General features: G+C 44.2%; 1 protein-coding gene across 1 annotated transcript in view; it reads left to right on the top strand.

The window, feature by feature from the left end:
- Positions 1-14,386, top strand: part of LOC306937859 (zinc finger protein 385D-like) — a 73,994-nt gene extending 59,608 nt beyond the window's left edge. The window contains exons 7-8 of the mRNA XM_079521864.1: positions 6,247-6,351; positions 13,304-14,386. Coding sequence (XP_079377990.1) covers positions 6,247-6,351; positions 13,304-13,546 — 348 coding nt within the window. The 3' untranslated portion in view covers positions 13,547-14,386. The remainder of the gene's footprint in view (positions 1-6,246; positions 6,352-13,303) is intronic.
- The last annotated feature ends 251 nt before the right edge of the window (positions 14,387-14,637 follow it).

The raw sequence follows: 14,637 nt of genomic DNA, 5'->3' as shown, positions 1-14,637 counted from the left end.
CTGTAGCATTGTTTTACTTTGTCTCGCCATTATTTAATAATAAATGTGTTCTAAAACTAAAACTGCTTTATTTGGGGGGCTTTTCTGCCATTATTTGGATGGTACAGTTGAGGTGTGACAGGACGTGGGAGACAGGGAGTGACACGCAGATAATGTCGTTGCATCTTTCTGTCAGGCTAGCCTGTTTTTTTCGTATCACTCAGAAAATATTTTTTAATGGCCGCGGCTAGCGATTCAGGACTGGAGCCAGGCTACTGTCAGCAGTGTCAGGTACAGCCTATATATCTGTATATGTGGTATGCGCCTTGTATGCACCTTAACCACTAGACCATGAGTTTTTAACTGGTGGTCCGTGGACCACTGGTGGTCCCTGATGCATTTAGTAATGTAGGAAAGTGAAGATTTGTTGTTTTGTTTTATTTTACAAGTTGAGAAACAATGCAGTAAATGAACCTGGTGACATATGGTGACGTGTCAACGATGTCAGTTACTGGGAAGTCAGACGTCAAGAACTTCCACAGAAAAGGGAGTTAGAATATCAGGGGAAACTGTAGCGGATTGCCTGGTTGAGTCACCATTAGGCTATAAAGTAATGTGCCCATAATCAATCGTATGTGTCTGCTCTCACATACATTACAGTTAAAGGACCACTTCACCACTTTTCAACATCGTCATATAATTGGTCCTCACTAATGTTCATGATAAAACACCACCATTTTTTCCTACTCAGTCTGTGTCTCATAGGAGGGCTTTGGGCAGTTCGGACACCCGTCCACCAGTGACATCATCATTAGGCAGATTTTTTTTTAAACAAGATTTGTTTTAAAATATATTTAGATTTGTATTATGGTGAGAACGATGGCTTCAACTTTTGCATTGCAACTTGTCAGGAAAAGAAAGCCTGCCGTTTCTATTAGCTTGGATTCACCAACGATGATGTCACTGGTGGACGGGTTTCTGAACTGCCCACAGCCTTTCTATGAGACACAGACTGAGTAGGAAAAATGGTGGTATTTTATCATGAACATTAGTTAGGACCAATTATAGGAAGAGAAGTTGAAAAGTGGTGAAGTGGTTCTTTAATTTACCCCGACACCGCGCCCATATCCCCCCTCCCAACACAACAGTGGTTCCCAGGTTGATTCTCAGTTGAAAGCCCCTGCACTAGGCCATCGCGGTGCCCCAAGTTTGTTTGCTTTAGAGTGCTTTATCTCCTGAACACAACAGTGTTCCAGGGATGTAGGAGGATGTCAGTCTGTGTATCATGTACAGTAGGAGGATGTCAGTCTGTGTATCATGTACAGTAGGAGGATTTCAGTCTGTGTATCATGTACAGTAGGAGGATGTCAGTCTGTGTATCATGTACAGTAGGAGGATTTCAGTCTGTGTATCATGTACAGTAGGAGGATGTCAGTCTGTGTATCATGTACAGTAGGAGGATTTCAGTCTGTGTATCATGTACAGTAGGAGGATGTCAGTCTGTGTATCATGTACAGTAGGAGGATTTCAGTCTGTGTATCATGTACAGTAGGAGGATGTCAGTCTGTATCATGTACAGTAGGAGGATTTCAGTCTGTGTATCATGTACAGTAGGAGGATTTCAGTCTGTGTATCATGTACAGTAGGAGGATGTCAGTCTGTGTATCATGTACAGTAGGAGGATTTCAGTCTGTGTATCATGTACAGTAGGAGGATTTCAGTCTGTGTATCATGTACAGTAGGAGGATGTCAGTCTGTGTATCATGTACAGTAGGAGGATTTCAGTCTGTGTATCATGTACAGTAGGAGGAGGTCAGTCTGTGTATCATGTACAGTAGGAGGAGGTCAGTCTGTGTATCATGTACAGTAGGAGGAGGTCAGTCTGTGTATCATGTACAGTAGGAGGATGTCAGTCTGTGTATCATGTACAGTAGGAGGAGGTCAGTCTGTGTATCATGTACAGTAGGAGGATGTCAGTCTGTGTATCATGTACAGTAGGAGGAGGTCAGTCTGTGTATCATGTACAGTAGGAGGTCAGTCTGTGTATCATGTACAGTAGGAGGATGTCAGTCTGTGTATCATGTACAGTAGGAGGAGGTCAGTCTGTGTATCATGTACAGTAGGAGGATGTCAGTCTGTGTATCATGTACAGTAGGAGGATATCAGTCTGTGTATCATGTACAGTAGGAGGATGTCAGTCTGTATCATGTACAGTAGGAGGATGTCAGTCTGTGTATCATGTACAGTAGGAGGAGGTCAGTCTGTGTATCATGTACAGTAGGAGGTCAGTCTGTGTATCATGTACAGTAGGAGGAGGTCAGTCTGTGTATCATGTACAGTAGGAGGTCAGTCTGTATCATGTACAGTAGGAGGAGGTCAGTCTGTGTATCATGTACAGTAGGAGGTCAGTCTGTGTATCATGTACAGTAGGAGGAGGTCAGTCTGTGTATCATGTACAGTAGGAGGTCAGTCTGTATCATGTACAGTAGGAGGAGGTCAGTCTGTGTATCATGTACAGTAGGAGGTCAGTCTGTGTATCATGTACAGTAGGAGGATGTCAGTCTGTGTATCATGTACAGTAGCTCTCCTGCTAGCTGTTACTATTGATAAGGTCCTTTCAAACGGGCAGTGATTTAACGCGCCTATAGTTCATTTTCAATGAGACCTGCGTTTTTTTGAGTGGTGCAACCACTCCAAGGACCAGCAATGTCCCTAATCCCTATGTCCATGTACCTGTCCCTATGTCCATGTACCTGTCCCTATGTCCACGTACCTGTCCCTATGTCCACATACCTGTCCCTATGTCCGTCCCTATGTTTAGAGTACCAGTAGGGGCAAAAGTGGCGCTGTTGTGCTAAAAACAGAGAGAGAAGGATAGTGTTGCACTGTTGCCTGCTAATTACAGAGAGAGAGAGAGGGAGAGGTGTCTGCTAAATACTAATTCCCCCACACAGTAACTCTGTCATTTCTCGACCGTTTCGGACACGGGACGGCTCGCCGGAACCAGACTGGCACCCTGGGCGGAAGTCTGGAAGTTCCGGGGACCCACCGGGGACCCCCACATGGAGTTGCACCACTCAGTTCACACGGGTGTGATTTTTTCTGTACGCGCGGAGATGTCGAGGGGCAACAACGCAAGCGTATTTACGTGGCCGCGGTCCCGTGAAATTGTCGCGCGCATGCTCATTTCGTGTACACGCCCGCGACTCACCAAACCTGGATTCTGGAGCAGACCTGTCGTTGATCCAGGCGACAACGTACCGTGTTCATCGCTGCCCATTTGAAAGGACCGTTACGCTTTATTTCAATATTATGTTATGTTGCGTTCACATGGGCAGACGCAACGCTGTCTACCATTCATTGTCAATGGAAGCCAGCGATGTGAAGCTACGAAGCAAATCCGACGCTTGCAGCTGCTGCAAAAGCTACAACAGCTACAAATACACTGTGTAGCTTTGCGTCTTTGCGTCTGTCCGTGTGAACGCCGCATTAGAGCAGTGGTATTCAACCTTTTTCATATCAAGGTCCATTATTTATTTGCCATTTGAGCCACGGAGCACAATTTGGTTACCAACTCCTTTTAGCTGGGGACCACATGGAACCCCCTCAAAGATAACCACTGTGTTAGAGCAGTCCTCTGGAATATGTATCTTAACCTCTTTGAACCTAGCCTCGGAAACCCAGACGTTTGACTTTGAACCTGGCACTCCTATTTTGGGCATGTCATCTTGGGTAAAGATTTAAAAAATATATCAAAAATCTAAACTAATTTCAAAATTACAGTCAAAACATTTCCCCCAAAATACCACATCTACAAGCTCTCAACGTGTCATATCGCGACATGTGAGCTTTTTAAAAATATATATACTGGTCTTAACCCATTTTGGGTGGGAACCCCTTTTGGTGTAAGCATTATGTTATGCTTTAGCTATTGAAAAATAGCAGATCTACAAGCTCATAGCGCGCCACCGAGTGGCGCGCTACGAGCTTGTAGGTCTGCTATTTTTGAAAAATCGAAGAACGACTGACAGGATGTAGAAGACATTTTTGGGTTAAGTGGTTAATTCCTGTAATATGCAATGTTTTTCTACTAAATGTGAATCAGTTCTACTCTTTCCACCCCCCGCTGGGTAATCACAGTGTGCCTTCACCTTCTCCGTCTCGTGAAAAGGTCTCATTACTCACTGTTGGGTCACAGCGACCCTGGCTGAGAAACACCGTCTACACTTCCCATCGTGTCCCAAAGTGTAGACCTCCATTACCTGTTATTATGGCTCTGTTCCACAGCAAGAGCTGAATGGACCGGATACTGTTGAACGTGTTTCACAGGTTCTGTGTGTGTTCCCATAAATGCTACAGCTCGGTTCCGATAACGTTTCTCAGAACCTAGTTTTGGCTTCATCATACAACAACAACTGTGGGTGCGGGCCGTGCGGCTTCCATTCAGGTGGATCACCACATCAAAACATAGTTTTAACACTTTCTGTTTACACTGTTTAGAAAAATATATTTCTCCTAGTATAATCATAGTACCTGGGGGGGGGGGGGGATCACGGCACTATATCTTTAAAAATATATCTTGAAAATGTATAATGAAAAAGTGGTATGCTGCATTCACATGGAATCGGGCAAGCGGTAGACGGCAAACGGCAAAACCTGCTGGACGGCACGGAACGGTAAAAATATTTAATATTTTAATATTATTTTTGGGGGCGCTTGTGGCTCAGGAGGTAGAGCAGGTCGTCCAATGATCCGTGGGTCGGCGGTTCGAATCCCGGCTCCTCCCGTCTACACGTCGAAGTGTCCTTGGGCAAGACGCTGAACCCTGCATTGCCTCCAGTGGTTGCCACCATTGGTGTGTGAATGTGGGAAGTGAGGACGCTGGCGTTGACTGTTTGCCGCTTCACCTCCCAATGTATGAATGAATGAACCATTGTAAAGGGCTTTGAGTAAGCACGTAGTGCATAGAAAAGCGCTATAAAAATGCAATCCATTATTATTATAACATTGATGCCGTCTGCCGTTACCGTCGCCGGTTCTGGTTGCCGGGCCGTCCTGTTCCGTTTACTAAAACGACTTCCGGTTTTGCCTTCTATCGCTCAGCTGATCCCATGTGAATGCAGCATTAACCTTTCATAAAGATTGCCTCATGGCGGGCCGGCAGACCACGCCCCCATATCTATGACTCAGACATAACCATATATAGAGTCTATATGACTCAGACATAACCATATATAGAGTCTATATGACTCAGACATAACCATATATAGAGTCTATATGACTCAGACATAACCATATATAGAGTCTATATGACTCAGACATAACCATATATCTCAGAGTTACAGACACGTAAGGATCCATTTGGTTCCATTTGTACACTCTCAGAGTTACAGACACTTACCCTTCGGTTCCTTCTGTAACTATCCATAATTTAGCTGGGGGTCCCTCTGGAACCCCTTCAAGGGGGTCCCCGGTGGAGTGGACCCCACTTTGAGAACCGCTGATTTAACACAGAACAAGAAAGATCATAAATCCAATCGTGACAAAGCCCCGGTTCGACAAGGCATTCTGCTGACGTCTCCGTGTCGTGACGTAAAAAAAAAACAAGCTCCGCTGTGGTGTTCTGTAATCAGGCCTGTGTATCGTACTTACTTCACTGCTGTTAACTTTCGCCAGGTGCTCATGCATATTCAGTGTTTCACTGCCGATTTCTGTGTGTTGCTAGCCATAGCCATCTGCCATCCAAAACACACTTGGAAATGGAAAGCCACCTCTTCTTATGAATATTCCACCGTTCACATGGCGACGCCATGAGCAGCAGTAGCGTTGTGTCCCTGGTATCCCTGTAATTGCTTCATGCGCTCATTGGCACTTTTCTAAGCAAACACAGCTGAACACTCAACACAGCTTACGATACTTTGTGTATTGTGTATCTTAATATATCAATCTGTCTGTCTGTCTGTCTGTCTGTCTGTCTGTCTGTCTGTCTGTCTGTCTGTCTGTCTGTCTGTCTGTCTCTCTCTCTCTGTCTCTCTCTCTCTCTCTCTCTCTCTCTCTCTCTCTCTCTCTCTCTCTCTCTCTCTTTGATAGCCTGTCTGTCTAATTATAATGTAGTTATTTAGCAGAACGTACATTAATTAATAGTGACAAATTAATGGCAAATATCAAACCTAGCATTTGTCTAAACAATGACATTCTTAACATTTGTGGTCAAGAAAAAACTAATGTAATCTCTCTCTCTCTCCCCCCCCCCCCCCCCCCCCCCAGCACATCAGCAGCAGGAGACACAAGGACAGAGCGGCGGGCAAACCAGCCAAGCCCAAGTTCAGTCCGTACGCCACGCCCCCTCAGCGCCTTCAGAGCCTGCAGGCGGTGAGTGCCGTGCCGTGGTTGGATTTCCTGCTCTCTCACATTTATATACTGTACACACACGCACACACACACAAACACATGCACACACACAAACACACACACACACACGGAGCAATCCTGAGCTGTCCTCTGGGCATCCTATATCTTAGCCTGGCATCGTCAAAACAGGAAGGCCCAGGAATTCTCCTCCACTTCCGTCTTCGCTTGCAGGGAGACGCAAGGCGGAACATGGGCTATGATGAGTCGTAAAAGGCCCACCGTCGCCATTTAATGACTGATTTATATTGGCGTCAGGCACCAAAACAGTCTATTGGCTGGTGCACGACACCACCGTGCAGCCAAGTACAGTATTACCCCTTTCTCAATGAATCAAACTCAAGCACATTTAATACAAAATACATCAGGTGCGACTCAACGATTCAAAAAGAAAGGAAACACTATTTTTTGTTTTTTTTACCCTGCCCGTTGGTGCCCAGGCAGGGCCACCCGGTACGGCTGCTTCTCTCTCCCCATCTGGAAGCTAATTGCACCCACATGGCACCCCAGGTCGCTGAACAAGACGAGTTAGACAAGGACACCAGGTGAATTCAATTAACTTCCCAGTATGGTAGGAGCAGAACCCTTATACTACTAGGGCACAGTGTTTATAGTCTGGGGCATCCTTCCCGTGGCAACTGCGCAGCAAACTCTGAGAGCAAACTCAGAGTTCAGTCGACACGCAGGGTTTTGCGGCAGAGAAAGCCTCGGCCTACACTAGCTCTGCTTCATAGTATTGACCTACTGCCCCCTAAGACCAATGGGAGACGACCTTTCAGGTCCTCTGAAGCTCTGAAGGTCTTCTAGAAATACCCGCAACCAAGCTCAAAACAAAGGGTGACCGCCGCGCCTTTGCAGTGGTGCAAGGTGGAACGCCATACCTTTGGCTTTAAAAAATGCTGAGTCATTGACAGTTTTAAGAGCGGGTTAAAACATATTTGTTTCGTAACACTATTGTTTTGAATAGTTTCCTTACACTATTATGTTATTTTCTTTTAACTTGATTTGTGTCAGATTGTACAGCACTTTGTAACATTGTTTCGAAAGGTGCCTTATGAAATAAAATGTACCTTACAGTACTTACTCAAACTGGTTGGCTGGATCAGCAGATGGTTACTAAGGCCTGCGTGCGGGAGGTAGTGCGATAAAGACATCTTCATTTTCAACACCATACAATTTACAATGTAGGCATTTAGCTAGCCTCGGAAACCCAGACGTTTTTATTTCCAGGGAGGAAAGAAAAAGTCTGGGTCCGAGTCCACTTCAATTCGGCATAGAGTAGTGCAAACATCGCTCACTCTCTGCTGATTTCTGATCGTCTGCACCTTTGTGAAATTGACACACGCACACATGTACACAGACACACTCCTCTCTCTCTGTCGCTCTAAGTAATTAGTCTCATGTCACGCAGCTGCGCATAGTTTCTCCCGGCGGATCCTGCCGGGAGCTGCCTATGCCATAAAAAGCATAGGTGAGTTCCAGGCTAGCATTTAGCAGACTTAGCTGTTGTCCAGAGAGACTTACATTTAGCAAGGTAAACAACATACATCAAATGCAGAGACAGTGTAGTGCCTCAGGAACCGTAACTAGGATCGCAGGTGAGCCAGGAACCTACAGTATGGCAGCAGTGGTTCCCAAAGTGGGGTCCGGGGACCCCCAGGGGTCCTGGAGGGAGTTCCGGGGGGTCCCCAGCTAAATGAGAGTTTGGAACCAAATGGACCCTTATGGGTCTGTAACTCTGAGAGAGTGTACAAATGAATTTGGTTTCATTTGTACACTCTTAGAGTTAAATTAACATTGATTTTACAATATAATGTAAATTGGGGGTCCCAGAGATAGAAATGCCATTAAATGGGGGTCCATAGACTAATGGATGTCAAACTGGAATCCTTGAAATTAAACTGCTTGATAATCACTGCTTACTTACTTAATCCCCTTCGTCCCAGGTGGGACATAAGGCCTTAACGATCTTCCTCCATCGGGACCTGTCTTGTGCTGCATGTTGTGCCTCGCCCCAAGTCAGGTTCATCTCCTTCAGCTCGGCTACCACAGTTCGGCGCCAGGTTATTTTGGGCCGACCTTTCTTCCTTTTCCCTAAAGGGGTCCATCCTAGAGCGACCTTAGGTATATACGATCCTGTGCCATCCTGAACACATGCCCCAGCCATCGGAATCTGCGGTGTTTGATCTCCATCACTATACGCTGTTGCACTTGGTCATCCGGTGTAGCTCTACGTTAGATATCCTCTCAGGCCAGAAGATTCGGCAGATTTTCCTGAGGCATCGGTTGTGAAAGGCATCGATCTTCTTCATATCCTGAGTTGTGACTCGCCCAACATTCAGATCCATACAACAGCACTGACTTCACATTACTGTTGTAAAGTCTGATCTTGGTTCTTACAGTGAATCACTGCTAGAGCTGTACAAATCTTCTCTTATGGGGGTCCCTGCCTGGCATATCTCTTCAAATGGGGGTCCGCGGGCTAATTAGTGTCAAATTGGGGGTCCTTGACATGAAAAAGTTTGGGAACCACTGGTCTACAATATGCTGTCAAAATAATAATGAACCTATAGCATCTGTTTAAAATAACATGCTACCTAAAGTGCATTTTATTGTATTGCATCATTATGGTCAAGAACAACAAGCCTAATTAACAAAAACATGAGAACTTAACCCAGTCCTCTGAAAGAATATATATTCAAAGATTTGTGCCGCATTTTCACGATTTTTCAAAGAATAGCAGACCTACAAGCTATGAGCTTGTAGATCTGCTATTTTTCAATAGCTAATAGTATAATCAACTCACCTGTTCCTGCCCCACCTAATTCAAATCCCCCTTTCTGCCTTATAAGTTTCGTTTTTTTTAGTTTTTAGCCTTTGAACTAGTTATTCTGTGAATTAAGTTGTTTCTTTTATATTGTGTAAAGCGACATGGAGAGGAGTAGCAAGAAAAACACTACGTATATAAATTGAATGTAGTATTATTATTGTTTAATTATTGTATTATTAAATTGTGGCATTTAACCCATTTTGGGCGGGAACCCCTTTTGGTGTTAGCATTATGTTATGCTTTAGCTATTGAAAAATAGCAGATCTACAAGCTTGTAGCTCTGCTATTTTTGAAAAATCGAAGAACGACTGACATAGAAACATAGCTTTTTCAGAAAACTGTCAGGATGTAGAAGACATTTTTAGAATCTGATCTCAGGTCAAAATGGGTTAATCAGGCCTGTGGACTAAAAAATATATTATTTATGGCCCGCCAGTATTATAGTCTATTGAAATTCATACATTGAAGTTAAGTGTGTGAGGGGATTGAAATTTACAATATATAGGTTGTTTCTCTGTAGGATTTGTAAGGATTTCTAACTGCTGGTTCCTTGTGTTTCATTCTTAAGATGTGAAAGGAAGGATTTCGTTTTATTTATTTTATTTTATTTATTTATGTATTTTATTTAGCAATACGTCTTGGGCAATACAGTAAAATATTAACCCGCAGCACTGGTGATGTTTAACCTGCAGTACGGGTGATTTTTATCCCGCATCACAGGTTTGTCTGACTAATGACTGTTGGTATGTCAAGGGGATTTCTAACTGCTGGTTCCTTGTGTTTCAGAAATGATGCATTTATATAAGATTCTTAAGATGTGAAAGGAAGGATTTCGTTTTATTTATTTATGTATTTTATTTAGCAATATGTCTTGGGCAATACAGTAAAATAAATACTACTCAGATAGAGAAATGTACACATTTCTCAGTCAGTTTCCCCAAAAAGACATTAATGTCCATGACAGTTCACCAACAGAATAACAGATTCACTCATAATCCCAACAGCACGATGAACTGGGTGGGCATGCATGCCCAGGTTACTTATTCACGAAGGCAACAAGGAAATAGCATTTGATCAACAATTCAATTCAATAAATGGATAAACATTACTGTTGTCAAGGAGGAGCTGCCCTGGCAAACAGCAATCTAGTCTTGTTGAGATTTCCTGAACAGTGTAGGGAGGGAGTTGGCAGAGAATATGACAGTTGCTGCTGGCAGGCCTCACCATTAAATAAATAAATCACACTCCCAGCAGACCAACCAGCGCAGCTAAAGTGACGTGACAGGCTGAACTGGCACCGCACGCAACCTCTAAAACAGTGGTTCTCAAACCTTTTCATGCCAAGGACCCCCAAATTGATATAAGCCCGCGGACCACTTGAAAAGTTCTGCCAGGGACCCACATATAAAGAGATGATTTTTATGATGTGGCTCTATAGCAGTGATTCTCAAACTTCTTCATTTCAAGGACACCCAATTTGATATGCATTTTATGCATTTTTTCTTTTTTTAAACAATATATTTATTGCATTTTTCTTTTTTTGTACAAACAGACAATACAACAGAACAATACATAATACATCAGACAATACAATTACTTAAAAAAACAAAACAAACAAAACAAACATACAGTACAGTACATACATATAAATACAGTATATTAAAATAAGGGCACTTAGACTGGTAACAACAACAGAGTCCTTATGGCCACAAGACCAAACAGCTGCAGAGAATACAATTAGACATTTTCAGTTTCCACCATTAAATAAGATAAATCATTAACCGTAATATATTGGATAAACCGTCCCCATATTTTATCAAACATCTTTTGTTTATTCTTCAAAGTATAAGTGATTCTTTCCAGAGGAAGACACAATGACAGCTCCCTAAACCACTGAGCAATACTGGGTTTGCCTTCTTTTTCCACGATAAAGCTATAGCCCTTTTGGCTTGTAGTAAACATAAATCTAGAAATCTTTGTTCGCTACTCTGAATCTTATGGCCAGGTGGATAAAGACCTAATAGAAACAGTTTCGGGTCAAGCTCAATATTTATCAACAATATCTTCTGAATCTCCCTCCTTACTTCTTCTCTGAACTCTTTCACTCTTGGGCATGCCCACAGACAATGGAAAAGTGTACCTTTGTCTCTACCACATCTGATACAAGTATCTGGAATATCTACACTAAATGTATTTAATTTCTCTGGAGTGATATACACCCTCATCAGCCAATTATATTGCAATAGTTTTAACCGAGTGGGATTGAGCCTCCATACAGGCTGTGCTCCACTCTTCGCATTTTATGCATTTGATAGCATTTCAAATCTCTGGGACCCCAGTCTACACTGTAAAATACTCTGTGCATATTTAACTCTGAGAGTGTATTTAAAATGGAACCAAATGGAACCGTAAGGGTCCACTTGGTTCCATTCGTACACTCAGAGTTACATAAGGGCCCATTTGGTTCCTAAGCCGGGTGTCCCAGGCCAGAACCCCACTTTGAGAGTCGGTGCCATTTCTTCTTCTTCTTCTTCTTCTTCTTCTTCTTCTTCTTCTTCTTCTTCTTCTTCTTCTTCTTCTTCTTCTTCTTCTTCTTCTTCTTCTTCTTCTTCTTCTTCTTCTTCTTCTTCTTCTTCTTCTTCTTCTTCTTCTTCTTCTTCTTCTTCTTCTTCTTCTTCTTCTTCTTCTTCTTCTTCTTCTTCTTCTTCTTCTTCTTCTTCTTCTTCTTCTTCTTCTTCTTCTTCTTCTTCTTCTTCTTCTTCTTCTTCTTCTTCTTCTTCTTCTTCTTCTTCTTCTTCTTCTTCTTCTTCTTCTTCTTCTTCTTCTTCTTCTTCTTCTTCTTCTTCTTCTTCTTCTTCTTCTTCTTCTTCTTCTTCTTCTTCTTCTTATTTGGGCAAACGTCTAAACTCTCTTTTGGGTCTCGACTTGAAAAGTACCACTGCTCTAGTCTAAAGCTAGCCTGGCTTGGCCAGCCTCACTTCTTCTTCCCATATGCGGGGAAGAATATTCAGTGAATCCCCGCTATGAGGCCAAGCCAGGCTAGTCTAAAGCCCCATGAGATCTAGTGCTTTTTGGCTGGATGAGGATCTGTACTCATCATGTCAGACACGGACTAACCCTGTACGCAGAACACGGCTGCTTGTGGGTGGTGAGATAGAAGTCTTGGCAGACGAGACCTTGGAGTTTGTTTTTAGGCCCAAAGGAACCAGAACAGAAAACAGAGACGGTCAGCGTTTCTCAGAAAGGGCTGCTTATTAACGCGGAGGCCGGCAGCCAGCAGCACATGCTGTATTCAAACAACTCCCTCCCTGCGCTGTCAGGAAATCCCTGAGGGACTGTCCTTCTCGGGCAGCCTTCCACAGCCTTGCTACGTGGAAGTCTGGATGTTGTTCAAGTTCTTCTTAATACACACAGCAGCAGAACCAGGGTCCACTGCAAGGAGAAGCCAAGAAATATACACTGGCGTGTATTTATTTGAGTCTAATGTTAAATTATGTTTAGAGCCGGACTTCCTACATTTTGTTTTGATCAAATAAAATGTTTGAATAAAATGTCATTTAGTTTTAGTCATATTTAAGTAATCTTAAATGTTTTACTTTTAGTCCAGTTGATTGTGTCGTCAAAATATATATTGGCAGGCCTTGATGGCGTCGTGTTTAGTTAGACATAGGCTACCAACAGTCAGACACCATTAGTCAGACACCAGCAGCACGGTTTCGTTTTAACCCGCCACGCATGTCAGGAGCCACGGGTGATTTTTAACCCGCAGCACGGGTGATGTTTAACCTGCAGTACGGGTGATTTTTATCCCGCATCACGGGTTTGTCTGACTAATGACTGTTGGTATGTCTAACCTCCCTAACATTTTGGTCTAGTTTTTATTTGTTGACAAAGTTGTGAATATATTTTGTATTAGTATTATTTGTCATAGTGTGTGTGTGTGTGTGTGTGTGTGTGTGTGTGTGTGTGTGTGTGTGTGTGTGTGTGTGTGTGTGTGTGTGTGTGTGTGTGTGTGTGTGTGTGTCTGTCTGTCTGTCTGTCTGTCTGCGTGTGCTTGTGTGTGTGTGTGCGTGCGCTGCCCATCAGGTTGGTCTGGCCCTGAGGAAGGAGCAGGAACTCCTGACCAAGCAGCCTCTGGCGTCCTGTCTGCTGCAGCGCCACCTGTCTGTCGCCGCCGCCATGTCGTCCCTGACGTCCGCCTTCCACCTGCGGCCCGCCTCCAGCGCCGTCCCCGCCCTGTTTCGTCCCCAGGCCCTGCTGCACCACGCCCCCGCCAGCACGCCCGTCTGCTCGGCGCACCACGCGCCCGTTCTGTTCTCGCCGTACTGACCCCTACAGACCCTACGAACCGTCCAATCAGAGGAGAGGACAGCGCATTGTCACTCCGAGGTCGTACCGTGGTGACGAGTCTTTTTTTTAATTGTATTTCATCCCACGATTTCTGTAACCCATTTTTCTGCCAGTGTCAATTGCCAAAGCTCTGCCAACCTGAGGAGAGCCCCGATCTGAGCTCATGCATCCTTCAATGCGTGAAGAGTGAGCAGGCCGCTACTTATCACCTGACAGGGGGGGGAGTTTCCCCGGTAGGACGGAACGAGTGGAAGGAACACGTTATTCCAACCAGTTCCTTTCCCTTCCATCAGGCACCCCGACTGACCAGGGGGAGCCAGTATAGAGACCAGGATTACTGCATGTTTTTTTGTGAGGGTACCTACCCCTAGGGGACACGGGGAGAACAGGTGTCATGAGTCGTGTAACATCAACAAGGACGACGTGAATTATGATTCCAAACCTATCGATGTGTACCGTAACTTGAATGGCGTTGAGTCGGCAGAAGCAGGCATCGATGCTACTCGCCGCGGCCGCTCACTCGGCTAGGGCCTCGCTCCGGTGCGCTTCCGGGAGTTCAAGTCTACATTCCCGGGAGCTTGGGTCCGCTTCCGACAGCGTGCCACCTGCCTTTTGTTAATGTTTTCGAGTCAGACGGGATGACTTATCCTGTCTGTCAACACTTTGACTTGTCAGAAAGGATGGCGTGGATCACTGGCACTGCACAGCAAGACCCTGAATGTCAATTTAACGCTCAATAAACTAGAGTTCTCAAATTCTGCCAGAGCCCGACCCTACATTGGGTTCCATGGGGGTAAAAAATAAATCATTTTCATTTTCTTTCCTTCCTTGCAGTAATTTGTTTTGTTAAACTTAGTGCTGAATATCTCTAATATATTCAAACATTTTCAAGTCGGGGAATACTAATTTTATCCAGTCAGGAGAGGCAACTCATGCAGAAATGAGCAGACACAATCAGAACTGGAATTCTATGACATTTAGGGCTCGATTTTCGTCGCCACCGTTACCCGCGACGCGGCCCGCAAGTCAGCCGCTGCCCAAAACTTACGAGTTTAGGAGCTTGCTCTGTC

The sequence above is a fragment of the Electrona antarctica genome, assembly GCF_951216825.1.
Source record: "Electrona antarctica genome assembly, chromosome: 15".
Taxonomy (NCBI): Eukaryota; Metazoa; Chordata; class Actinopteri; order Myctophiformes; family Myctophidae; genus Electrona; species Electrona antarctica.
This window is presented reverse-complemented; position numbering and strand designations above follow the sequence as displayed.